Source organism: Scardinius erythrophthalmus (assembly GCF_964197995.2).
Source record: "Scardinius erythrophthalmus genome assembly, chromosome: 1".
Lineage (NCBI taxonomy): Eukaryota > Metazoa > Chordata > Actinopteri > Cypriniformes > Leuciscidae > Scardinius > Scardinius erythrophthalmus.
The window spans coordinates 51,945,900-51,968,379 of NC_138221.1; the positions used below are offsets into that span (position 1 = coordinate 51,945,900).

Here is a 22,480-nt window from a genome sequence, read left to right on the forward strand (position 1 = left end):
ATGTTTTTTTATTTTTTATGTAAGGCTCTAGAAAAGCTACTTAAATGTCCTAATTGAACTAAGGCCTAATCATGGCTTAATCTAAGCCCTGTCTGTGAAACCGGGCCTATATTTATTGATATCTGTCAATTAGACAGTTTTTTCTTAAATTATGTTCATTTTCATTTTGCACCTTTTATATTGTATTTTACATAGCAATACTGTAAAGGCTTTGACAATATGAATATTTGCCATGCCAATAAAGCACCTTAAAACTAAAAACTGAAGCTAAATATATAAAATATGATGACCTATGATATTAATTGTTGTATAGTGTGAAAGTTTGAGACCTCTGAGGTGGGACAGGCATTTGATGTTTTCAAAATTAGCTATGTTTTGTGCTATATTTATTTTATATTAGATCGTTTTTTTAAATAACATATCTAATAGTTCATGTTACAAAAAAATGGTATTATGTTGTGTAAAAAATCCTCATTTTCTTTCAAAAGAATAATTTCCCCTCCCATTTTTATCACTACAGCAACCGTGATTCAAATAGATAAATGCACATACACATGATATCTCAATAAAGCAAGCGAGACAGCAATAGTTAAATTCAGTATAATTAGGTGCATGTTCATTATACATAGATTAATTAGGATAGGAGCACATCGACACCAACACATATTGGCGTTAAACAAGCATCAACACAAACGTAATTGGAAACATAGGTTACAGATCTTATTCAATATAATCAACATTGTTACATTTGTTTAACGTCTTGAGTCCAAAAAAATAATAATAATATATCGATATCAATGAGAAAAATATCAAAGGAGGCAATGAACAATAGACACATTTTTAGTATTCACGTATACTATGTACATTGCAAATATAAATATTTTGTCCTTGTGACCACGTTTACATGAGAGGAAATGGCACTATATTTGATCCCCTTAAATGTTGTCATTCATGTCAAGATCATTTATGATGGAATAATCTCCTAAATTCATTTATAAAATGCATCTCTTCCTGAACTTCAAGATCATGTAGATATGAGCCATTATAATACAAGGAAATGGTTGGGATGCATAATGTGTCGATTCCTCTCAGTGCTCTACATTCCTCAACAGTGGATTTTTTTTTTTTTTTTTTAAATAATGAACTGGGACAGCACTTAATAACAGCCTACATTTAAAACCAGTGATCTCTCCAATGGGACTTTGCAGGAAAATGTAGCGACACCCAAACTAGATGTCTATCAGATCTTTGCAGGCTCTTCTTCAAAACACTGTATCCATATTTAGACTGTATCCATCAGACCAGATCAAAGAATACGCAATCCAGTGAGACTTGCTGCTCGGTCTGCACATAAAAGTGAATCTGAAGCAGGTTCATGTTTCTTGAGTTCATTCAAAAGTCACACTTGTTTTGAGGAGAGTCGTTCATGTCCAGCACAGTGGCAGCAAGATTTGAGGTGGATGGGAGGGGCAGGTTTCCATGGCTATCCTTGTGGAATGAGAAAACAGGTGAGGTTTGATTGGTAATGCTGATTTGCATACAATCACATTTCTCTATTAATAAACAAATTATATAAAAAATGTAAATTACAAAAACAGATTTTTTTTTATCACTTAACAGTGATATAGCTAATTTTTAAAATGTAATGTAATTTGTTTATTAATAGAGAAATGTGATTGTATGCAAATATCTAAATATTTATTCATTTTCTCTACAGTGGCTAGAAATGTGGGGGGTTTTATGTTTTTTTTTTTTAAAGATGTTTTTTGGACCATCATTTTGGACCAGTAAAGGCATTTATAATGTTTTTAAGAATTCTATTTTCTCGATTTCCACAAAAATATTAAGCAGCACAACTGTTTTCAACATTGATGACGACGAGAAATGTTTCTTGATCATCAAATCAGCCTATTAGAATGATTCTGAAGGATCATGTGACAGACTGGAGTAATGATGCTGAACATTCAAGCTTTACCAACACAGGAATAAATTACATTTATAACAGATTCATATAGAAAACAGTTATTTTAAATTCTAATAATATTTCACAATTTTATTGTTTTTACTTAATTATTTATCAAATTAATGCAGACTTTGACCAAATTACCAAATTGTTGATTCATTTAAATTAGGGATGCACGAAATATCGGCCACCATATCGGTATCGGTCGATATAGGTTCATTTTTAATGTTATCGTTATCGGCCCGATAAGAAAATTTTGCCGATATATTACAGCCGATAAATAATGAATTATTTCCCTTTTTTACATTTATTATACTTCAGATTGCCCTGATGGTTTTGAATTACTTGAAATATGACAGTTAAATGCAACATGTGCTTACAAGTCTGTAATAAAGAACATTACTATTGTGTGCTTGGGACATGGATTTTAATGGTGAAACTTTTGTTTTTGTAATCAGGCTCTCAAAAATTGCATCAAAATTTGGATTTATCCGGTTATACCGGTTATACTGATACCTGTTATCGGTATCGGCCAAAATTTTCATATCGGTGCATCTCAAATTTAAATGGCAGTTTGAACTGATTCACAGAAATTAAACAAACTTAATACGAATAATAAAACATCCACTAATCAGAAGACAAGCAGAGATCGTGGAATCAGTCTTTAGGAAAATGAATGGACAAATTAAAATTCCATTAAAATCTCTGCAACTTTCAATTATGTGGCAGCAAAATCATTGCAAATATATTGTGAATATCTGATTCATCAATCTAGTTCCTTTGCTCACCTGTCCATCTTAGGCCCATCTTCTTGCACATTTTTCTCCCATCCCACCCATTAATCCCGCTTCATCCACCCCGCCCTCCCTCCTCGTGGTGTGCTGTGGGCTAGCTGTGGCTCTGAGGAGCAATGCTGGAGCAGTCAGTCACCAGCAGCCCAACTGTGACTGGAGTGCTGGAAACAGGAGTGGCTGTGCCCACTGTCTGCACTGAACTGCTGCTGCTGCTGATGGGGCAAGGATCGTTGGGGTCCGTTTGGTTGGCGTGCGTGGCCATGTGACCCTGCAGCTGCGTCGGCGTCTTACAGTGAACCCCACACAGCTGGCATAACAGCACCCCGCCTGGGCCTGAGCCGCGGCCGACCCCACTCTCCTTCCACTCTTGCCCATGGTGCTTTTGAGCGTGGACGCGCAGGTACGTCAGCGTGGTGAAACCTAGGGGGAAACAAGGATGATTTTTATGAAAAATGTAATTGTTGTCTCTTGTCACCTTCTCAGTGCTGTAAATTATACAGGGAACCTCCTAACTTGGTACATTATAAAATAATTCATTTTAAAAATGAACAACAGTGCCCAAACTATGCAGTTTAATTTTTATTTATTTAAACTCCCATGATAAAGTATAGAACATTTGTGAGTCTTTTTAAATAATTAATTAAAAGGATCAGCTCATAAGAGTCTTTTGAGCCAAAGAGTAAGTAGCCGAATGATTCAGTCTACAGAGCCATAGTAAAATATTATGTGTTAAAATGTTAATTAACAAAAGTTAAAGTCTGAATTAAATTAGATGAGATAAAAAGTCAGAAACAATACAAAGACAATAAATAGTCAGCATGTCTTTCTTTTAAGATGTCACTTGCTGCCTGCAAAAACATGCAGCCAGCATAGACCAATTCACAAGCAAATGGCTGAGTTGTTTTTAATAAATTATTTGGTGAAACCAGTTACTGAATTTATATCTGACTTGTCATGTTTTTGATGTTTCCGTGTAAAAGTTTAAAAGTTTGAGGTCAGTAAGATTTTAGAAGATTTAGAAAATTAAATCAAAAGTAAAGAATTAATAAAAAATACAAAAGATTTCTATTTCAAATATATGCTGTTTTTTCCTGTATCCTTCTATTCATCAAAGAATATCAGTTTCCACATAAATATTAAGCAGCGCAACTGTTTTCAACATTGATAATAATAATTCAAGTTTCTTAAGCAGCAAATCATCATATTAGAATGATTTCTGAAGGATGTGACACTGAAGACTGGAGTAATTAAAAATTCAGCTTTGCATCACAGGAATAAATTACATTTTAAAATATATTAAAATAGAAAATGGTTCATTTAATTTGCAATATTTCACAATATTACTGTTTTATATACTGTAAAATATTACTAAATTTATGATCAAATAAATGCAGCCTTAGTGAGAATAAGAGACTTCTTATAAAAACATGAAAAAAATTGACTGACCCCAAACATGAACAGCAGTGTGTATTACATCATATATAAAGATACACATTCACAAAAGTTTTAAATAAACAAATAATAATATAATAATAAAAGGTAACCACTAACCACAAATGAAATAATCAATGACTCACTGCGGTTGCAGAGGTGGCAGATGTGATGCTGTGATTGGTTGTGGACCCTCATGTGATCTGTGATGTAAGCAGGAGAGAGAAGTTTGCCACAGATGTGGCAGGGAACCTTATCCTCGTGTCTGATCATATGAGCTCGTAACCGGTCTTTAGTAGCGAACGCGGATTCGCAGGTCTGCACAAACAAACAAAGCGGTTCATCAAACACAATCTTCATCATGGTATTCCATCTCTATCCCTATTCGCCTTCATCACGCACATCATGACTCATCCTCGACACACGCACTGCCAGACACATATGGCTGCAGCCCACATACACGTCTTCACACACACGAGCAGAGAAGCACATGCAAGAGCTCTGCAATACTGTCATAAAATGGCCTGAAGTTTGATAAAGAGCCAAAACAAACAAGGCAGGATGATTTAAAAGAATATTCTGGTCCAAGGCTTTCCAAGGCTACATTTATTTGATCAAAAATACAAAACAGTGATATTGTGAAATATCAATTCTATTTGAATATATTTTAAAATGTAATTTATTCCTGTGGTGCATTATGATCATTACTCCAGTCTTCAGTGTCACATGATCCTTCAAAAATCATTCTAAGATTTGGTGCTAATGAACCATTTTTTTAATAATCAATGTTGAAAACAGTTGTGCTGCTTAATATTTTTGTGGAAAAATTTATTATTTTTCTTTTATGAAAAAAAAAAAAAAAACATGTATTGGAAAAATATTTTGTTAAAAAGCCTTTTCCGTTACTTCTGATCAATTTAATGCTGAATAAAAGTATTAATTTCTTTCCTAAAAAAAGTGAAGGTTATTTTAAATTGCAGCATTATTTAATATTGTTTACAATAATACTGTTTTTACTGTATAACTGGTCAAATAAATGCAGCCTTGGTGAAAATAAGAGACTTCTTTTAAAAACATTAAAAAATGTAACTGACCTCAAACTTTTGAACAGTAGTTTTATATTACAGCATAGTTAAAGATACACATTCACAAAAGTGTTTTGTTTAATAAATATATGATAATAATAAAAGATAATAGGAGATCAAAGTAATACATAATTTTTTCATGATTATTTGATGATAGAAAGTAAATAAATGAACACTTTTTTTGTTTTAAAGCCTGAGGAAGAATAGAGGTAATCAAAGGCACGTCAAAACACATAGAGCATGCAAGAGGAAGTTAAAGACAGTAAGAGAAAGAAAAATAGAGAGAGGAAGACAGAGAGACTAGAAAAGTAGAGCTGTATCTGTATTACCGGACATTTGAAGGGTCTTTCTGTAGAGTGCACCTGTCGCACATGACTGTTGAGATGGTCAGGCCTGGAGGAGACAGAGAGAGGGCTCAACCAAAGAATACAATACACACAAAACCACAGTAACCAGCAGAGACCCTTGTGCGTGTGTGTGTGTGTGTGTGTGTGTGTGTGTGTGTGTGTGCATGCTGCACTTCATCTACTGAACTAGAGTCAGCAGAGATCTGTCTGTGGCATCAGGACTCCTTTAAAACAGCAGGATGGCATGGGTTGTACAGTTGTTTTCATTAATTATATACATATTTTCACGTAGCAGATGCTTTTACCCAAACCATCTTGCATTCAAAAGTAAATCTTTTTTTGATCAGCATTTGCACACCATGGGAATCAAACCTGTGACCTCAAAGTTGCAAGCGCTGTTTTATCAGATGAGCTGCTGAAACTATAGTTATACATAAAAATAATATAATATAATGAATTATATATAATATAATGTAGTTTATACTATAAATATGTATATTTTAAATTTGGAGTTGGGAAGATTTTTTTATGTTTTTGAAAGAAGTCTCTCATGCTCACCAATGCTGCATTTATTTGAAAAATTTAATAATTTATTCATGTGATGGTAAAGCTGAATTTTAAGCATCATTGCTCCAGTTTTCAGTATCACATGATCCTTCAGATTTTTTTTTTTTCAGGACTCTAGAAATCCATTCCTAGAACTAGAAATGTTTTGTAACATCCTATTTTCAGAAATCATTCTAATATACTGATTTGATACTCAAGTTACAAGTTATTGTCAATGTTGAAAACAGTTGTGCAGCTAAATATGTTTTTCATTTTTTTATACATTTTTATTTTAATATATAGTTTCAGGATTTATTGATGAATACAAAGTTAAAAAGAACAGAATGTATTTAAAATAGAAATATTTATATTATCATAATATTAGAATGATTTCTGAAGGATCATGTGACACTGAAGACTGGAGTGATGCTGAAAATTCAGCTTTGCATCACAGGAATAATTACATTTTACAATATTACTGTTTTTTTCTGTATTTTTGATCAGATCAATGCAGGCTTGATGAGAGACTTCTTTCAAAAACATTAAAAATAGTAATGTTACTTTATTGGCCTAAGGTCAAGTGAAAATGAGACCAGGCAAAAACATTTTTTTTACTATTGGCTCGACTTATTGTAGTGCTCTGCACATGGGTGTAGATGTGTGTTGAAATATATGAGACAGATTGATAAATACAGACAAGTCATTTTTTCCTCATCACTAACCTATTTGCAGTCTCAAATTAGTAATTAGGTCATTTCTCCATAGCTTTCAGTTAAACACTCAGAGTCCTCGACCACTGTCAGAACTGCAGTATAATGCTCACTGCTGAAACCTGCTGTGGACTGGCCTGATAAACAGTTTGTCCTCATAATCTCAGCTCACTGATGGATGTTTATGCAACTAGTGTGCAGGTGAGCAAAGCTTTTTCTCTTACCGTGAGAAGCCCTTGGCGCAGTGCGGACACACGTAGGGTTTCTCCACTCCTCCCTGGTGTGACCGAACATGATAACTCATTCGATCCTTTCTCTTAAACCGCTGTTGGCAGATTGGACAGGAATACGGCTTCTCATCCGAATGGGACAACCGATGCCGGTTAAGATGGTACACGTCCCTGAACGCCTTCCCACATGCCTCACAGGCATGGTTCTTCCTGACTGGATTGGGGTTAGGGTTGGGGTTGGGATTAGGATTGGGAGTTGGATTGATGGGTAACGGGTTTGTTATTGGGATAGATATTTGAATCGGGGTGGGATTACTTAGGTTATCGTTGATGTTGCAATTTGCTGCAGCCTGAAAAACAGTAACACAGAATTTCAGATTTTATGAAACAAGTTTTTGTGTTTAGAGCCACAGCAGATCTTTCAGTGTCTTCTGGGTACAACAAGCACAATGTTTGCTGACCTACTAACCAACTGACTGTAAGTGTTCAACAAATGAGGTGAGAGCAGGAATGAGACCATGTTACACAACCGCTGACGCCATAGCCTGATTTTTGCAGTCTTGGGAATTGTTTGAAACCGACTATTTTAGTTCATTACGGGAGAGAAAAAAATGATGAAATAATGTTAAATGGCACTTTCCATGAATAGTATACAAATTAGTGTCCCATTTACTATTTGAGCGTCATAAATGTCATGTTTTTGTGATATGAGACATGATAGGTAAAACTATTAATCTGTCTAAAATTAGCCATTCAAACCTAAAGGCTGGAATAACTGAAACTGGTTGCAATAATGTCAAACCTGTTTGTGTTTGACAATCAACCTTTTCTATTTGTTAAGCACCTTGTTTCGCTAACCATTTGTTTAGATTTATTTTTTTATTTTTTTTATTTTTAGCTTAGAGTTAAAAATGAGAGACAATGGCATGAGGGGAAAAGTCAAAGCAAGAACAAGGGAAGTGCAGCAAAGGTATGCAAAGTATTAACCAAAAGACACAAATCAACCCAACCTGCACCATTGTCCCAGTAACCACCACTGCAGTAGGGAGGGTCTGGTTCACTGTCATGGCAACCGTTGCCGGGGCGATAGATACAGCGACTGTTTCTACCTGCTGATTGCAGATTGGGGAAGGATGGACCATGGGGTCGACTGCCGTGGGGATGGAGGCAGGTATAGACAGCTGGAGGAGAGAAAGGGGGATGGTCTGCCTCTCCAATCGTGCTCCAGCCTTCCCTCCGTCTACTTTCTCTCTAGCGGCTCTGTCCTTCATCTTCACTCCAGTGTGGACAGACTGGTGACGCCGCAGGTTGTAGCTGTTCTTAAACTGCTTATTACATATGGAGCAGATGTGTGCGGGCCGGGCTGGTCGCGTGACTGGCTTCACTGGGAAAGAGAAGGTTAAAGGACACTTTCAGTATGCTATGCATACACAGGTGTAGTCTATTTGTTGCAAACAAACACCTAGGCCAGGATTAGGAAGGAACTCTAAAACACAATGCGCTCTTTTGCAAGTTCCTACTTAAGAGCTTGGACGCAGTAATTACAATAAGATGTGAAATCGCATGGGCAATTTCATTCTCCAGTTTCTTTCTCTCCACTTACTGACAAAAACTGGATGGATTTTCACTAATGCATCAAACTTAAGTGCAAAAAATGCTTTATCTATGTATTTTATCATTCTCTTGCTTTTAGAGTATTTTCAACTAATGGATTAGAAAAAGATTTGCAGTACAGGCTTCAAAGACTGAACCAAACCAACCACCTCCAGTTCCCTTTTAAAATCGCGTTCTGTGGGTAAAAAAAAAAATATATATATATATATATATATATATATATATATATTGAAAACTATGATTTTACCCCCCAGAACGTGATTTTTACCCCCCCCCCATTTTATTTATATTCATTTATCAGCTTTATTTTTATACATTTTTGTATGTCAGCTTTTGCCAACATTTCTTTAACTTTAATTATTTAATATAATACTTGTATATATGAAGAGTTCAGATGCAAAAGCCTCTAAGTGCCCTGTAAAATTTCCTTCTAGAATGAGCATTTTTATCAAGCTCGTATATTTAAGTTCAGTAATTTCACTTTAATGACAATTAATAGGTCATTTTCATTGCCATTTAAGTGAAATAACTGAATATAAACATGCAAGCTTGATCAAAAAGATCATTCTAGAAGAAAATTTCAGATGGCACTTAGAGGCTTTTACATCTGAAGTCTTCGTATATTCTTTCGGCTTTATTTCAATTACCAATTTTTAATAGTTTCAGTTAACAATAAAGACATTGATTTGAACGTTTTTGGAGAAGATTTCAGTCCAGATCTTGAATTAGCTTTGCTTGGGTGTTCTGACCCTATCTTGGCATTAACACATTCTCAGCAACTGTCTCTTATTATGTTTGTTATGGTGGTGGCGGCTAAAAGGGTGATCCTGATGGAGTGGAAGTCCACCTTAACACCCAGCTTTCATAAATGGCTGGCTGAAATGGTTGCCGCTCTAAACCTCAAAAGGATTTTTTTTTCTAAGGTCGAAGCTTCTAAAAAAAATTGTTTTAGGTATAGCATACTTTAAGTATACATTTTGTGAGATTTCGATCTGTTTTATGTTTGTATAAAAACTGTTATAAATAAATAAAATAAACAAAAAGACATTGGTTCATTAACCTGGTTTCTGTTTTTATAGTAACAGCAACTTCTCTGAATGGCAAATCTCTCTTCAGGTATAGAGGGTAACAGAGCCCGCTCCCATTTTCAACGGCGCTGGTTCCAGAATTATTCTTTCTATTCATTTTTCCCATAGGGATTTCCCACCAGCTAAAAGGTGAATCACAACAATACAAACTTTGATTCGAAAGCATTTCTTTTGAAAGAATTTGAAAATCAAACAAAAATACAAAGGTTCAAGACTCTGTACTAAACGGCTTTACTGAGGGAAAGAACTACAATCTCATGAAACATTGCGGACAGCATAATCAATATAAAAATGATGGAGAAATATAAAACTATTAATTTACAAATGTTGATTATATTTATAAAACAATATAAGTTTATTGCAAAATATGCATGTATACAAACGTTTGAGTATTTTGAGAGCGTGGAGAAATCGACTCGATTACGTCATTCGCAGCGCTTCATGGGAGTGGGTGGAGCTAAAGAGCTTTTTTGAAGTGTGTTGCTTTTTTTCGACACTCTGACTGGTGTCATTTTTTCACCGGGAATTCCACTGTTACACACAATTATTTAAAAATAAAAATAAGCATAATGCGGCCTGACGGCTTTAGCAGAAGCAAATACCACGGATTCTGGATGGATTTGGATGGTCTTAAAAGGTTTATAAGTTACTGTTCAAAATCAATTTCCTTATGGAGGAAATTATTTACTGCCGGAACCCAACTGTAGCACAAAGAGAAAACTTGCAGGAATCCTTAATAATATTCCAACCTTATGCAAATAAATGGATCCATCAGCATTCTTCTCACCCATTCAGGCTACATTATTCTCCAATCTCCGGCAGCCACTAAAGTCACAACTACAAACAGTCTAACCTCGTTTTCTCCCTTCCCACCGTCCTCTTTTGCCCCTCCCTCACCCGGTACAGGCTCCTCATTCAGCGCTGCTGTGTCCACCGTGGATGGGGGCGGGGCTATGTGCTCAGGGGGCGGGTCCTGAGCGGGATCCGTGAGCTCCGGGAGAAGATCTGATTGGAGGGTCGCGTCAGTTTGGGACTGTGAAGGCGGAGTTGTCTGTGAGAAGGGGCAAATTCACAGATTTTAAACATTCTTTTGCCTTAACTTGTGAATGAAAGTACATTATGGGCAAATGCTAACTATTATGATATACATTTTAATTAAATAACAAAATAGCTATTGACATGATTATATGACATATAATCTTTGCCTTACCTGAAAGAGGAAATTGCTCCAAGCTGCATCCATCATGACGTGTAGAACAGGACAGATGCCGTTTGAAATCAACTAGTCGATTTTTTTTTCCCCACAACGAACGACTTCTCCCACTATTTTACCACATGTATATATGCTTTGTATTCAAAATGTAAAACTACCATATGTATAAAGATATGTTATTGAAATTTAAAAAGTGAAAGAATGCAAATTGCTCTGACAGTCATAAATTAATATCCATTTTACCATGGATCCATTTCAAAATACTAAAAAACATTAAGAAATGACAGCTGTCAATCACAGTCCTTGTTATTAACACCTCATTGCCACATAACAGTGGCCAATCATGCTTAAAATTTAATATAAAATTAATTTCTGCATTTTATGTTTTCTTGTTAATTAGACCGATGTGCAATAATTCATGCAAGGATAATACAATTATAATGGCAGTTTAATGTTTCATTTGCTCTCAGCGGTAGCATGGCGTTGATAAAAATATTTCCATCATTTTTTTTATTATAAGATTCTCCATCCAGGCCCCGAGCGGCATCTGCGCGAGCCTCGGCGTTGCGTTAAATCTCATTCGTGTCAGGCGAGCGGTTCAGCGGTCGTCGTCCATGGCTCCGCCTCGGCATTTCAATCGAGAGGATGACATTTTTTCCTTTTTTTTCCTGCAATACTCTCACCCTCCCACCCTCGCTCTTTCTTCCTTTTCTTTTTTTATCCCGTCTTCTCTGCCCCGCTATCTCTCCCCCACCGCCGTGTCCCCCTTGTTTTAAAGGGATAGTATATTTTGAGTGAACACCCCCTCTTGTGTCTTCGTCCCCTCCTCCACGCGATGCTCTCGAGCGCGGTGTCGTCCTCTCGCGCCCCTTCGGCGTTTGTGTTCAGCCGACGCAAATTACACCATAAACATCGAGATCAGTTTAAAGACACCATCAGCGCAATCTTCTCTAAAACCTAAGTCTACAACACAAAGATTATCTGTGGTAGACAACTGGACGTTCGTATGGGGGAAAAAAATGTCGCAGGTCCTTAAAGGCAAAGACGCACGCAGACGCAGCTGCGGTAAATAATAAGCGGCTCTAGATCACTGCCGATAATAATTGTACGCGCCCAATGGGACTAAACACGTATATCAGACTCACTCCCAACCAAAGTTTTTTTTTGGTTCCCGGTGTAATATTTTATTTCTCTCTCAGAACAGCGCTTTTTCTGACTGGAAATAGGACGTTTATTTTAGGCTGTGCGCGTCATGGTTCAGAGAACGTCCCTTCAACGTTCACCGAACATTACACCAGCAGCATAAAGGCTGTCCTGTTTTCATACATTGTTGTAGTCATGAAAACAAACCAAAAACATCACACATAATATGTTGGATTAAATGCGAAATGCTCTTGAAACTCAGCAAAAGGAAGCCGTACACACTAACACAGATAACATATCATCAAGTAACAGCTACAGGGCTGTTGTAATTGAAATAAATAAATGAAGAAATAACAGCTGCATCTTGGTGTCAGGATAACTTTATTGTCAATTCACCTGTTACAGTACAAAATACTTTTCTCCACAATCGTATAACTCTCATAATTCTGATCATTTATATAACAACAGCTCTATAACAGTATGTCTACTCCTCTACCACAACCCAATAATACATTCAGAAGGCTTTGGACAAAAATAATGGCAGAGCCACTTGTATAATATAATAATGGCTTCACACTCTTCAAACTAATATTCAAACAGATAAATGCAACAAAAACATAAAAGTCTAATAAAAAACAGGCTCATTTACAGACAGTTCAGTTCATAATTAAATAGCACACAACTAATGATAAAAACAAACACCAAATACAGTGACACTCAAGTGACTTTCAGTCGAAGTGTGGAATGTGCCTGTCTTGTATGTGAATGCGTGTTTGGAAATGTTGCTTTTAAACAGCTGAGCTATTCTAAATCCCATTAAAATTATGCATGATTATTCCATTAACAAATAAAACAACCAAACAAATAAATAAAAATACTATGATGACACCCCAAAGATGACATAAATATGGTCCACTCATAGTGCAGCTAGTTCCATCAACAGAAATGGGAAACTATTACAACTACAGGAATATGGATGAAACTCGGAAGATATTTCCCCTGGTATCATACCATTGATAATCTATATTCAAATAAATATAAATTCTCAGTGTGGCTTTGCAAGGTCCCGTGATTGATTTCCATGATCTCATCCTCATCTGTACTTGCCGATGTTCTCGTAACACTTTTTCTGCTCATCATCTTCGCTCTGCCTTCGTCTCTGTTTTCTTGGTTTGTGTATCCTCTCATCCATCACTGTGCTTTGCTCCGCTCTCTCTCACGGTCAGCCACGTCGATGGCAGCCATGTTGCGGGAGGCGGTGATGAGGTGGAGGAGACTTATGCCAGACTTCAGCAGAGAGACCACGGCACAAACTCCCAGCAGCCATTGCAGCCACACTGGACAGAACGAGAGATATGATGCAACCAATATTTTAGTCAAATGTAATCTGTGTGCTTTAACTTTGTTGTAGTGTGTACATATGAATTCAACACTACTTCAATGAATAAAACTGGCAAAAGGAAATAATTAAGCAAGACTTTAGAAAGAGCCTGCTGATTCTCACCCTGGGGTTCCTCGATGTAGTACATTATGTAAAGCAGACAGAAGAACAGTTCGTTCCCCATACACATAAAAAACAGCACCGGCTGTGGAAAAAACACTGATGTCAGAACAGCCAGTACATGTGAACTTCTTCACTAGATATGCATACTTTAAGAACGACCCATTAAGCTTTTGATGGGAGTTCCTGACTGTGTGAATGAGCGAGCGTGAGTGAGGATGTTACCCTGGATGTGTAGTAGAGTCGTAAGATGGGGTTTCCAGAGAGGTCAATGGTTTTGTGACTAGTTGCTCCCTTCATCATGGAACTGGAAGAAAAGAACCAGAAAAAAGGCACACCCATATCTTATTAAAACGATTTATGTAGGTCACAGAGGTAAATTAAATACAATATATTTAAATATTATATTATAAAATTGGATTCTAGAGGTCTGTGGAGATCAATGAAGGTTTTATTTTTTATCTACATTCATTTTTTTCATGTTCTGAAATGCATTACATCATCTATTAGTGTTGTTTATTGATTTTGATAACTAAAAGAAAGAAGAAAAATCACAGCCAGTAAGATCATTAAAATGCATTTGCAAAATAGATAAGGTTTCCATTTCATGCCAACTTTAACAATGATTTATGCATAGGTATATTTACTATAAAATGCATAAATAAAATCAATTATAAAACTGAATTCCTGGGGTCAGCGGAGATCCATTTTGTACTCTTAGAGAAGATATATAAAATAATTTCTGATTATTTGAAATGAACATTAACCAATATTATACCATGGTCTGGGTGAATACTCGATTCTGATTGGCTGCAGGGTGTCCATTAAAAAGTGATAATGTACACCTAGGAAAGGCGTCCCGTCAATTTGCCTCAAACCCACTGATCAACTGCTGCGGTCGGGTCGCTGTGGCCACGTTGCTTGGCAACGCCTGTATACGGGAGATATTAAATAGTGCGACTTAATAAATAAAAACCCTCACGATTTTTACTCTAAAACACATTAAAGTATTATTAATTGATTAAATATTTCTTTCTTTCGTAAGTGACCATGGTATAAGCGGGTTAATGCCCTTCGAGGTGTCCATTGTCAGGTATTAATGGACTCCGCTGCGCGTCGGACGGTTCACGCCTCGCCGTCGTCCATTAATACCTGATCATGGACACCTCGTCGGGCATTAACCCTTACTTCTTATATATACATCTAATAAATTACTGATTTTAATAAGGATTAATATAAATAACCTTTCTAATTGTGCTTTCAAATATAGCTCAAGACTTTTTGAACAATAAAACTGCAATTGAATGTCAGTAGTATTATATCAGTAATGGAGGCGCATTTCATTTGGCAATTTCAATGGAATAAAAGCAGACAGCAAATTAGCAATTAGACAAGTGTAGCGTGCAGCAGAGAGCTATGTGCGGGGGTTGCAGTGGGGTCCCATGTTGCACAAGTGAACAGTGCCAGTCTAGACAAAATGACTATGTAGCCTATGCCTAAGTGTATCAGCTTGGGCTGAGATCATCTGTAAACATAAAGAGAGATTTCTAAGCCTCTAAGTACGGTCTTGAATCAACTGCTTTATGCATGCACATATCAGGTGGTGCTTATAGGCCACGTACACACTGTAAAGTTTCAGGAGTGAACAGCTTAAATACGGGAGTTAATCCCCTAAATTATTGTTTTGTGTGTGAACTCACTCCCAAAATAGCAATGCTTGACACATCGGTAACCATAGCAACGTTCTGGCCTCTCACGCATTTGGTATATACTACCGTATTTTTGACCAAGATAATATTACAGCTGTCAAAGACTTCATTTTAACCAAACCACACTGACAGAGGCGTCATGTTTTAAGCTTGGAAGGCTGCTTCGCAGAGCACGCTCTTGAAGTGTTGCCATGTCCTCTTATTATAAGAGTTTTTGGGCTTGTTGTTTAGGCCTGGCTCATAAAGCAATACGGTTTACAGTGGAATGAATAAAGGGGGCAACTGTAGACCGCAATATCTTCTTTGCAATATAAAGCATTTGGATCTATTTATGTTTATTATGGGCTTGTTCTTCAATACAAATGAGTCAAAGCTTGTACCTCTTTCCCTGTGGTTTACATTTTAACGCCATTAAAAAATTGTTGTTCAGTTTGGTTCAGTACACATTGTGTAGAATTCTGTAAATGCGGTTGTCACTCCCTTAAATGACTGAACTGTGTGTGTGCACAGAACAGAATTAAGCACTAAAAGGTGAATTGACAACCGAATTTAGCTGAGTGTGTACGTGGCCATAGAGTTAAGGCTGATTTATACAGATTTATACCTACGCCGGAGCCTCTCTACGCTGTAGGCAACGCATTGGTTTTCATTTATACTTCTGCGTCATTGTCCGCGTTGACGCGCAATTACACTTGCAGAGGGAGCATGTGAAACCCGAGGGATCGGTCCTAGCAGACCAATCACAGCGCTTGCATCCGCGTAGAGTTGACGCGCTGTTACATTTTTGGAGAGGTGCACGTCAGGGTACGCCGAAGGGTACGTGCGCTACACACAGCCTACGACGTAGCTACGGCGTGAGTTCGATGCAGAAGTATAATGAGGCCTTTATGCAGGAATGATGTCATTTTGTAGGTCAATCCAGAAGTTAGCATCACCCTGCTTCCCTTGGCAAAAACAGGATTTCTCCATTGATTTTGGATAAAGAATCATTGCAATAATTGCAGAAAATAAGCTCTGTGACCAACAAAAGTTAATGATTCTTACACATTTTGTTCATCATGATAATCTTTACAAATAAACCCAACTTGAATTTTGATATAATAATAAAATCAGTAGAAGTGAAAAGCTAATGTTAAGCTATAGTTTATGTTAAGCTATAAACTAACTACAACACAATGGTATAACTTCATTGTCACCACTAAGTGTCCGACAGCTCTTTCAGTTTTTTATTTACAATCAACAAGCTGGAAAGTTTGAGTTAAAAAAGTCAGCAAGAATGTGATTATAAACACAACAAGGCTGTAAAAGCAGACTATTGAGTAGATGTGTTTTCCTGTTCAACATGATAACATTTAATGTCCCCGACAACCTCTGTAGCCCCATTTAGCCACTTGTCAGCATATGCCCTCTTCAAAACACGTAAAAGCTTAAAAAAAAAAAAAAAAAAATCACATGTGGTCTATTACTTATATATTTTATGTCGTATAAAGTGTGAAAATATATTGAGCTTATGTCAACAGCAGACCTTAATTCAAGCTTTTCACACACACACAAAAAAAAAAAAACACATTGACCCTTGGGACAATGGAACCAGAAGTTAAAAAATGCATAGTTTTTTAGGACTAATGCCTTACGCCTTATTTGGATAAAATATTGGACACACCTGTGCAGGTGCAGCCAGTGGCTGGCCACGTCCAAACACATGCTGAGCTGAAACAGGAAAGTGTAGGACGGGTACAGCAGTGCCAGATTCACCAGCAAACACATGGTGGCACAACGGTCAGTCAACATGTCCAGCATGGCACCAAACTTTGTACCTAAGGGAAAGGCAGGGATGAGAACAAAGAGTGAGCAAAGCACAAAAAGAGGGATAACGTACAACACAGAGCTGCAGATCACTACCTTGATTAAGAGCACGGGCTGCATGTCCATCGAAGGCATCCAACAGGGCACTGAGTAGGTAACAAAACACAGCCGGACCCGGGCAGCAGGGCATCAAGTAGAAGGATACCAGAGCCAGTACAATACGGGCATATCCTATTGAAAGTGTGGAAAAAGATTCAAAGAAAGCATATGAAAAGGAAGAGTACATGCATACACAGGTACTACGAATTAATGTCGGCATGAAACGCAAGTAGCTATAGTCTTTTCTTCCATATCATGATGTATATCTGAGTGATACAGCTTCTTGAAGAAAAAATGTAGGGTGGGAATTGATTGGATCGTTGTGGTTTGCTATTTTTGTGATATAGGCCTAATGTAAGTGACAGGTTGTCCCACTCTCGCGTCAACAAACAGAGAGATGTTTGAGATGTGTGCATTGCACTCAAAAGTGGAGGCAGATAGAAGTGAATTCAGGTTGATAGGGACCCTATTTTTCCCATTTTGCGTCCAATTCAACCTGTATTTACCCTATATGCAGAATTGTAAGTGCCCCCAATTATGTGCCACTACAAAACCACTTTAATCATAATATACATTGCAGCATCACCTCTTTTCGCAGTGTCTTCACGGTTCGATAAAGGATTCAGTCTCTCTAAACTCGTCTGCTCTGACTGGTCAGATATGCATAATGGGTCAACTTTAAGCAGACTAAATAATTGGAGAAGTCCTGCAAATGTTACCAAAGAGAAGTCTGTCGTTTTCACTGAAAGGTCCACAGTTAAGACATTTTGAATAAACCTTACGAGGTCAAATTAGAAAGAAAAAAAGAAACATGCACACGGATTAAATTGTTCACAACATGCATGTATAAAATAGGGTGAATTTGTGTTTCATGTCGACTTGAAATCTTTTATACTACTACATTGACAGTACTATTAGTGGATGAATGTGGCGTTTTAAATGAGCTTCACTCAGTCTAGTGCATTACAGTGACAGCCTATAGCATCAGGTCAAACATCAGCAGGAAGTCAAAACAACCGCTGTAAAACACAACGATCATGCAGACTGGACGCTAGTACAGTCGTACAGACTCTATGCATATTTAAACAAAACATACGTGACCTTTATATACATATGTTTTTAACGAAATAACTATTATCAGTCAGGCTGGAAGCCGCGGTTAAACGTGCGCCGAACTCTGTCGCGCGCTGACGATCCGCGTTCGTTAACTCGCTCGATTGACTCACCGATCAAATTCGGGACGAACAGGAAGATATTTTCTTCGGTCATGGTAACGAGCGCTTTTATTTGGACGGATCCCTGAAAATTCTCTTCTGGGTTTCTATTTCCCTGTAGTTAAGCGTGGCGCGTGACGTCATGATGTCCTGTACGCGCGCACGCCGTCAAAGGAATCCTCCCCTTTAATTGGCACGCGCTCTATCCTCGGTGACATCAAAAGCATCACGTGCCACGGCTGACCCCAAATCAGCTGTGTGTCACTGACAGCACTGTGACAGTGGTATAACGGCAATGAAAAGACATAATTAGTAAAGCATTGCTAGGTTTTTCCAGCATCCATCCATCTATCTATCTAGAGTCTCGTCTATTAACACAGTGGTTGCCGAAATATAAGCTAGGCTACTGTATATATAAAAAATAAAAAATCCGTTAAATTGACCGAAAAATAAATTACGGAAGCAACATTTTAGGTTTTAGATTATATATATATATATATATATATATATATATATATATATATATATAATTTTAAATAAACAGCTTTTCACCTTAGCATTTTTAGTCTTTTACCGTTAAAATCAAGATCTTTTTTTTTTTTTTTTTTTTTTTACAGTGTAGGCCTACAGTCAGTCGGTCATCATTAGCCTACTAAATAAATCCGCATATGGGGCACTTATTTATAAAAAAGCAAAAAAAAAAAAAAGCTGTTATGCTAAAGACAGAGGCATTTATAATAGGATTATGTGACAAACTACAAACAAGTAAAGTCTACATTTAATCCAATGCTGTATTATTACTAATGTAAATGTCAGCTATTGTTTAACTTTACAAAATGTAGTTTATGCTTAAGAAACATTTAAACAGAAACTGTTTTCACATAAAAGGCTCCCAGCAAAGTTCTGGGAAGATTAGTTACTAAACAAACCTAAACATAAAAATTAGAAAACGTTATGTATACGTTTTATATATTAAGCAAGGTTAATCGCCCAAAAAATCTGCAAACCTGCAAAAAAAAGGAGCAACAATAAAGACGACAAAAAAAAAAAAACTAAAAAAGAACATTCTTACAATGTTAGGAACATCTCCAAACTCGTAAGCCACACGTTGACTAATTCTCAGGTTGGAAATACTTCTCTTGTACAAACTGTATCTGTTGTTTAGCCGTTTAAACCCGCAATGCCATTTAAACAAGAACACAGCAGAAAAATAGAATATTTAAAATAGTTTATTACCGCAAAATATCCTATAAATGGGAGTAATTTGCCGACTAGGACTAAAAATAGCTCTACACCAGAGCAAACATGTGGTTTTTTTTGTGTAAGCAACCAGTAATTTCCACTCATGTCCTCTGTCTCTATGGAAACTGTCTTTCCTCTGCCTTCAACATAACCAGGGTGTCTGTGCACGGCAGATGCACACTCTCATCATTCAGAAAACAGGCTAGAAGTGCTGGAAAAAAAAATGGTGCATTAGTCCAGACAGATCACACAGGAAAAGTCATTTTGTTTGTATCCTTTTTAATGACTTGTTAATCATTTTCTGTACAAGTTCTATAACCCATGTGTTAGAGTTCTCCTGTAATCATTTCACCTGAATGTAATTTGGCCTTTTTTCTGAGCTCCCTGAACAACCATGCTCTCCATCAGCCTTTCAAACATCACAATTTTGCAATACATTTCAGCGCAGGCTACACTTTTCCACACATCTGCAACAGCAATTGTCTTTGCACCCTTATAGCTCCAGTCCTTTAAACACTGCAGGATGATGAAAGCAATTTCATATATTTACCTCAAGTTTCTACCACCAGATACTGAAACACCCCCTGAAAGAGGATACACTAATGAGAATCCAGCTGTGTTGCTGTAAACACATTATATGATAGCCCAGAGTTACAGACGGGCTGAGGATTGTTTTCTCCTCTTCTGTCCATAGATGTTAGTAACCAAGCAAGAAAGGACATAAGGGAATGTGGTGATGGGCGGGGAGGCGATGTGAAGTGAACACTGAAAACGGTTGGCCAGGCACAGGGAAGTGAGGTACTGCACGTCTCCTTGGTTCAGGAGGCCGAGGGAGAGTCCGAGTGAACGCTGGTGTCTAAAGAGAGCTGGCAGTGTGGGAGCACAAAAGATTCAAAATAATAACATTGCTGGCAAAATCTAGCTTCATCTTTCACCATGTTCTTAAGGGTATGCTGGAGATTTTGGTTGTCAATGTAAACAGCTTGTGTTGCCTTGTGTCCATTTTATACATACAAATTTTGTAAGCAAAAAACCAAAGTAATGCATTCCAGAAAATAAGATGTAGGGAGAAAAGCCTGCTGGATCAAAGGGGTGGGGGGTGGGGGGTGGGGGGGTGTTTGAGACACTTTACAGTCGTCTAGAAATGTTCTATACAGCTAAAATCTCTTAAAATGTTCTGTACAAGTTTAATACTGGCTCTAAAATACTACTCTCCTGACAACGCACTGCACAAAAGACTCCTACCCTGAGATGTAACAAGGAATGCTGGGATAGGTAGTCCTTTTAATTTTTTTTTATCTAAAACGAGACTCAAAATTCTCACTGAGACACTGCCAACATTTCCCAACTAGTGGTAAGCATTGAAAAAAAAAAAAAAAAAAAAAAAAAAAAAAAAAAAAAAAAAAAGAAATTGTAAAAAGAAAAATTAGTGTACAACACAAATATTGCAGCGGCAGTAGTAGGTGTAATAATAATGACAGTATCTATTTTTTATGTCCCACTTTCCAATTCACATAGCAAAATTATTATTACCCTAAATAAGAGTTAGTGCTTGTATATACACACGTTGTAGAAGTACAATATAGATCAAAAGTGTTGAACAGAAAACAATCTGATGACTTTCCCCGTCAACCCTTCCCACAGGAGATGTATTATACACATATTTATATACTCAAAGTCATATAAACGTCTGTTGCGTATGTTTGTATACAAATGGTCTCTGTACATCACTCTAATGCACAGAAACCTGTAACCCAACTCTCTTATGGACATGTACATCATATTTACAGTGTGCATTTATAGTCAAGGAGATGGCTTACTCACCTAGCCAGGTTCAATCTCTTTTTAAAAGTAATCTTATCACACCTATGCTAAAAACAGACACTGAATGACAGCCCAGTTTAAACCTAAACCAAACAACTTAAATGGCAGCTTGCCCTTATAAGGACAGTGGGCGGAGTTGCTTTAGGTCAGCTGAGCCTCTAGAATGGCAGTATGACATGTGGCATTGTTTAAAAAAATAAACAAAAGAATACAGAATACAAAAAAAAAAAAAAAAAACACTGCCACCCGTCCTCGACTCAAATACAAATGTACAGTTTAAAACCCATCACTGATTGATGTTCTTTTAGTATTGTTTTAGTACTATCTACATAATTACACAAAAATCATTTCAATCACCCTTTTAGTTCCTCAATTTACACCTTCTCCCTTCCACAAGTTTCTGCACCTTCTATTGCATCCGACTCGCTCGCTAGCAGTAAAATTGAAAAGGACTCATCCTCTGGCTCAAACTCAAGAGATACTCAAGAGAAACTCAATGAATAATTCTGCCATTATTCACTCACCCTCATGTCATTATAAACCTATATTTTGCTATTTATCTGAAAAACACAGAGATATTAGAAAGAGCTTAAAGATGAAAATTCTGTCATGTCAAACCTGACTTCTTTCTGCAGCAAAACAAGAACGTTCCACAGAAGAAAGGAAGTCATACGCGTTCGGGGCGACATGCAGGCGAGTAAATGACGACTTTTGACGAAATGAAGATTTTTCATTTTTGGGGTAAACTTTCCCTTTAAAGCAGCTGTTTTCCAAATAACGCAGGTTCATAGCTCTATAAAAAGACAAAGCGAACTACATTTGGTTCTGACGCATGAAAATCCAAGTGGTTTTTGGATGCATGAATGTACTATTCATTTTCAGACCCAAATTTTGATCTGCTCAAACAAAGCATTCAAATGG

At 37.0% G+C, this 22,480-nt stretch overlaps 2 protein-coding genes across 6 annotated transcripts; both read right to left on the bottom strand.

Moving 5' to 3' along the window:
- Positions 1 to 587: 587 nt before the first annotated feature.
- On the bottom strand, positions 588 to 12,061 carry maza (MYC-associated zinc finger protein a (purine-binding transcription factor)). Of its 5 annotated transcripts, none has more exons than XM_081386104.1 (8): positions 11,019 to 12,061; positions 10,706 to 10,859; positions 8,117 to 8,490; positions 7,101 to 7,456; positions 5,603 to 5,666; positions 4,335 to 4,506; positions 2,752 to 3,177; positions 588 to 1,483 (listed from the first exon to the last, which is right to left on the bottom strand). In XM_081386104.1, exons 1-7 carry the CDS (start codon positions 11,052 to 11,054, stop codon positions 2,852 to 2,854), a joined length of 1,482 nt encoding a protein of 493 aa, XP_081242230.1. In that variant the 5' UTR covers positions 11,055 to 12,061; the 3' UTR covers positions 588 to 1,483; positions 2,752 to 2,851. The 5 variants fall into 5 exon arrangements, with proteins under 5 accessions (XP_081242230.1, XP_081242229.1, XP_081242233.1 ...); XM_081386103.1 differs by having other exon boundaries at positions 588 to 1,488; XM_081386107.1 differs by having other exon boundaries at positions 588 to 1,488; positions 4,309 to 4,506.
- Positions 12,062 to 12,530: 469 nt separating this feature from the next.
- Positions 12,531 to 18,723, bottom strand: cdipt (CDP-diacylglycerol--inositol 3-phosphatidyltransferase (phosphatidylinositol synthase)). The gene is made up of 6 exons (XM_081386298.1): positions 18,506 to 18,723; positions 17,277 to 17,411; positions 17,038 to 17,191; positions 13,891 to 13,972; positions 13,669 to 13,750; positions 12,531 to 13,501 (listed from the first exon to the last, which is right to left on the bottom strand). The coding sequence occupies exons 1-6, from the start codon at positions 18,546 to 18,548 to the stop codon at positions 13,356 to 13,358; spliced, it is 642 nt and encodes a 213-aa protein (XP_081242424.1). The 5' UTR covers positions 18,549 to 18,723; the 3' UTR covers positions 12,531 to 13,355.
- Between the last annotated feature and the right edge of the window lie 3,757 nt (positions 18,724 to 22,480).

Coding starts and splice junctions, on each gene's coding strand:
- maza (XM_081386104.1), bottom strand. CDS start 11,054: ATGATGGATGCAGCTTGGAGCAATTTCCTCTTTCAG. Junction 10,860..11,018: donor GGAGCAATTTCCTCTTTCAG/GTAAGGCAAAGA, acceptor CCCTTCTCACAG/ACAACTCCGCCTTCACAGTC. Junction 3,178..4,334: donor CTGCCACCTCTGCAACCGCA/GTGAGTCATTGA, acceptor GTTTCCCCCTAG/GTTTCACCACGCTGACGTAC.
- cdipt (XM_081386298.1), bottom strand. CDS start 18,548: ATGACCGAAGAAAATATCTTCCTGTTCGTCCCGAATTTGATCG. Junction 17,412..18,505: donor GTTCGTCCCGAATTTGATCG/GTGAGTCAATCG, acceptor CACTTTCAATAG/GATATGCCCGTATTGTACTG. Junction 13,973..17,037: donor CACTGGCTGCACCTGCACAG/GTGTGTCCAATA, acceptor CTTTTCTTCCAG/TTCCATGATGAAGGGAGCAA.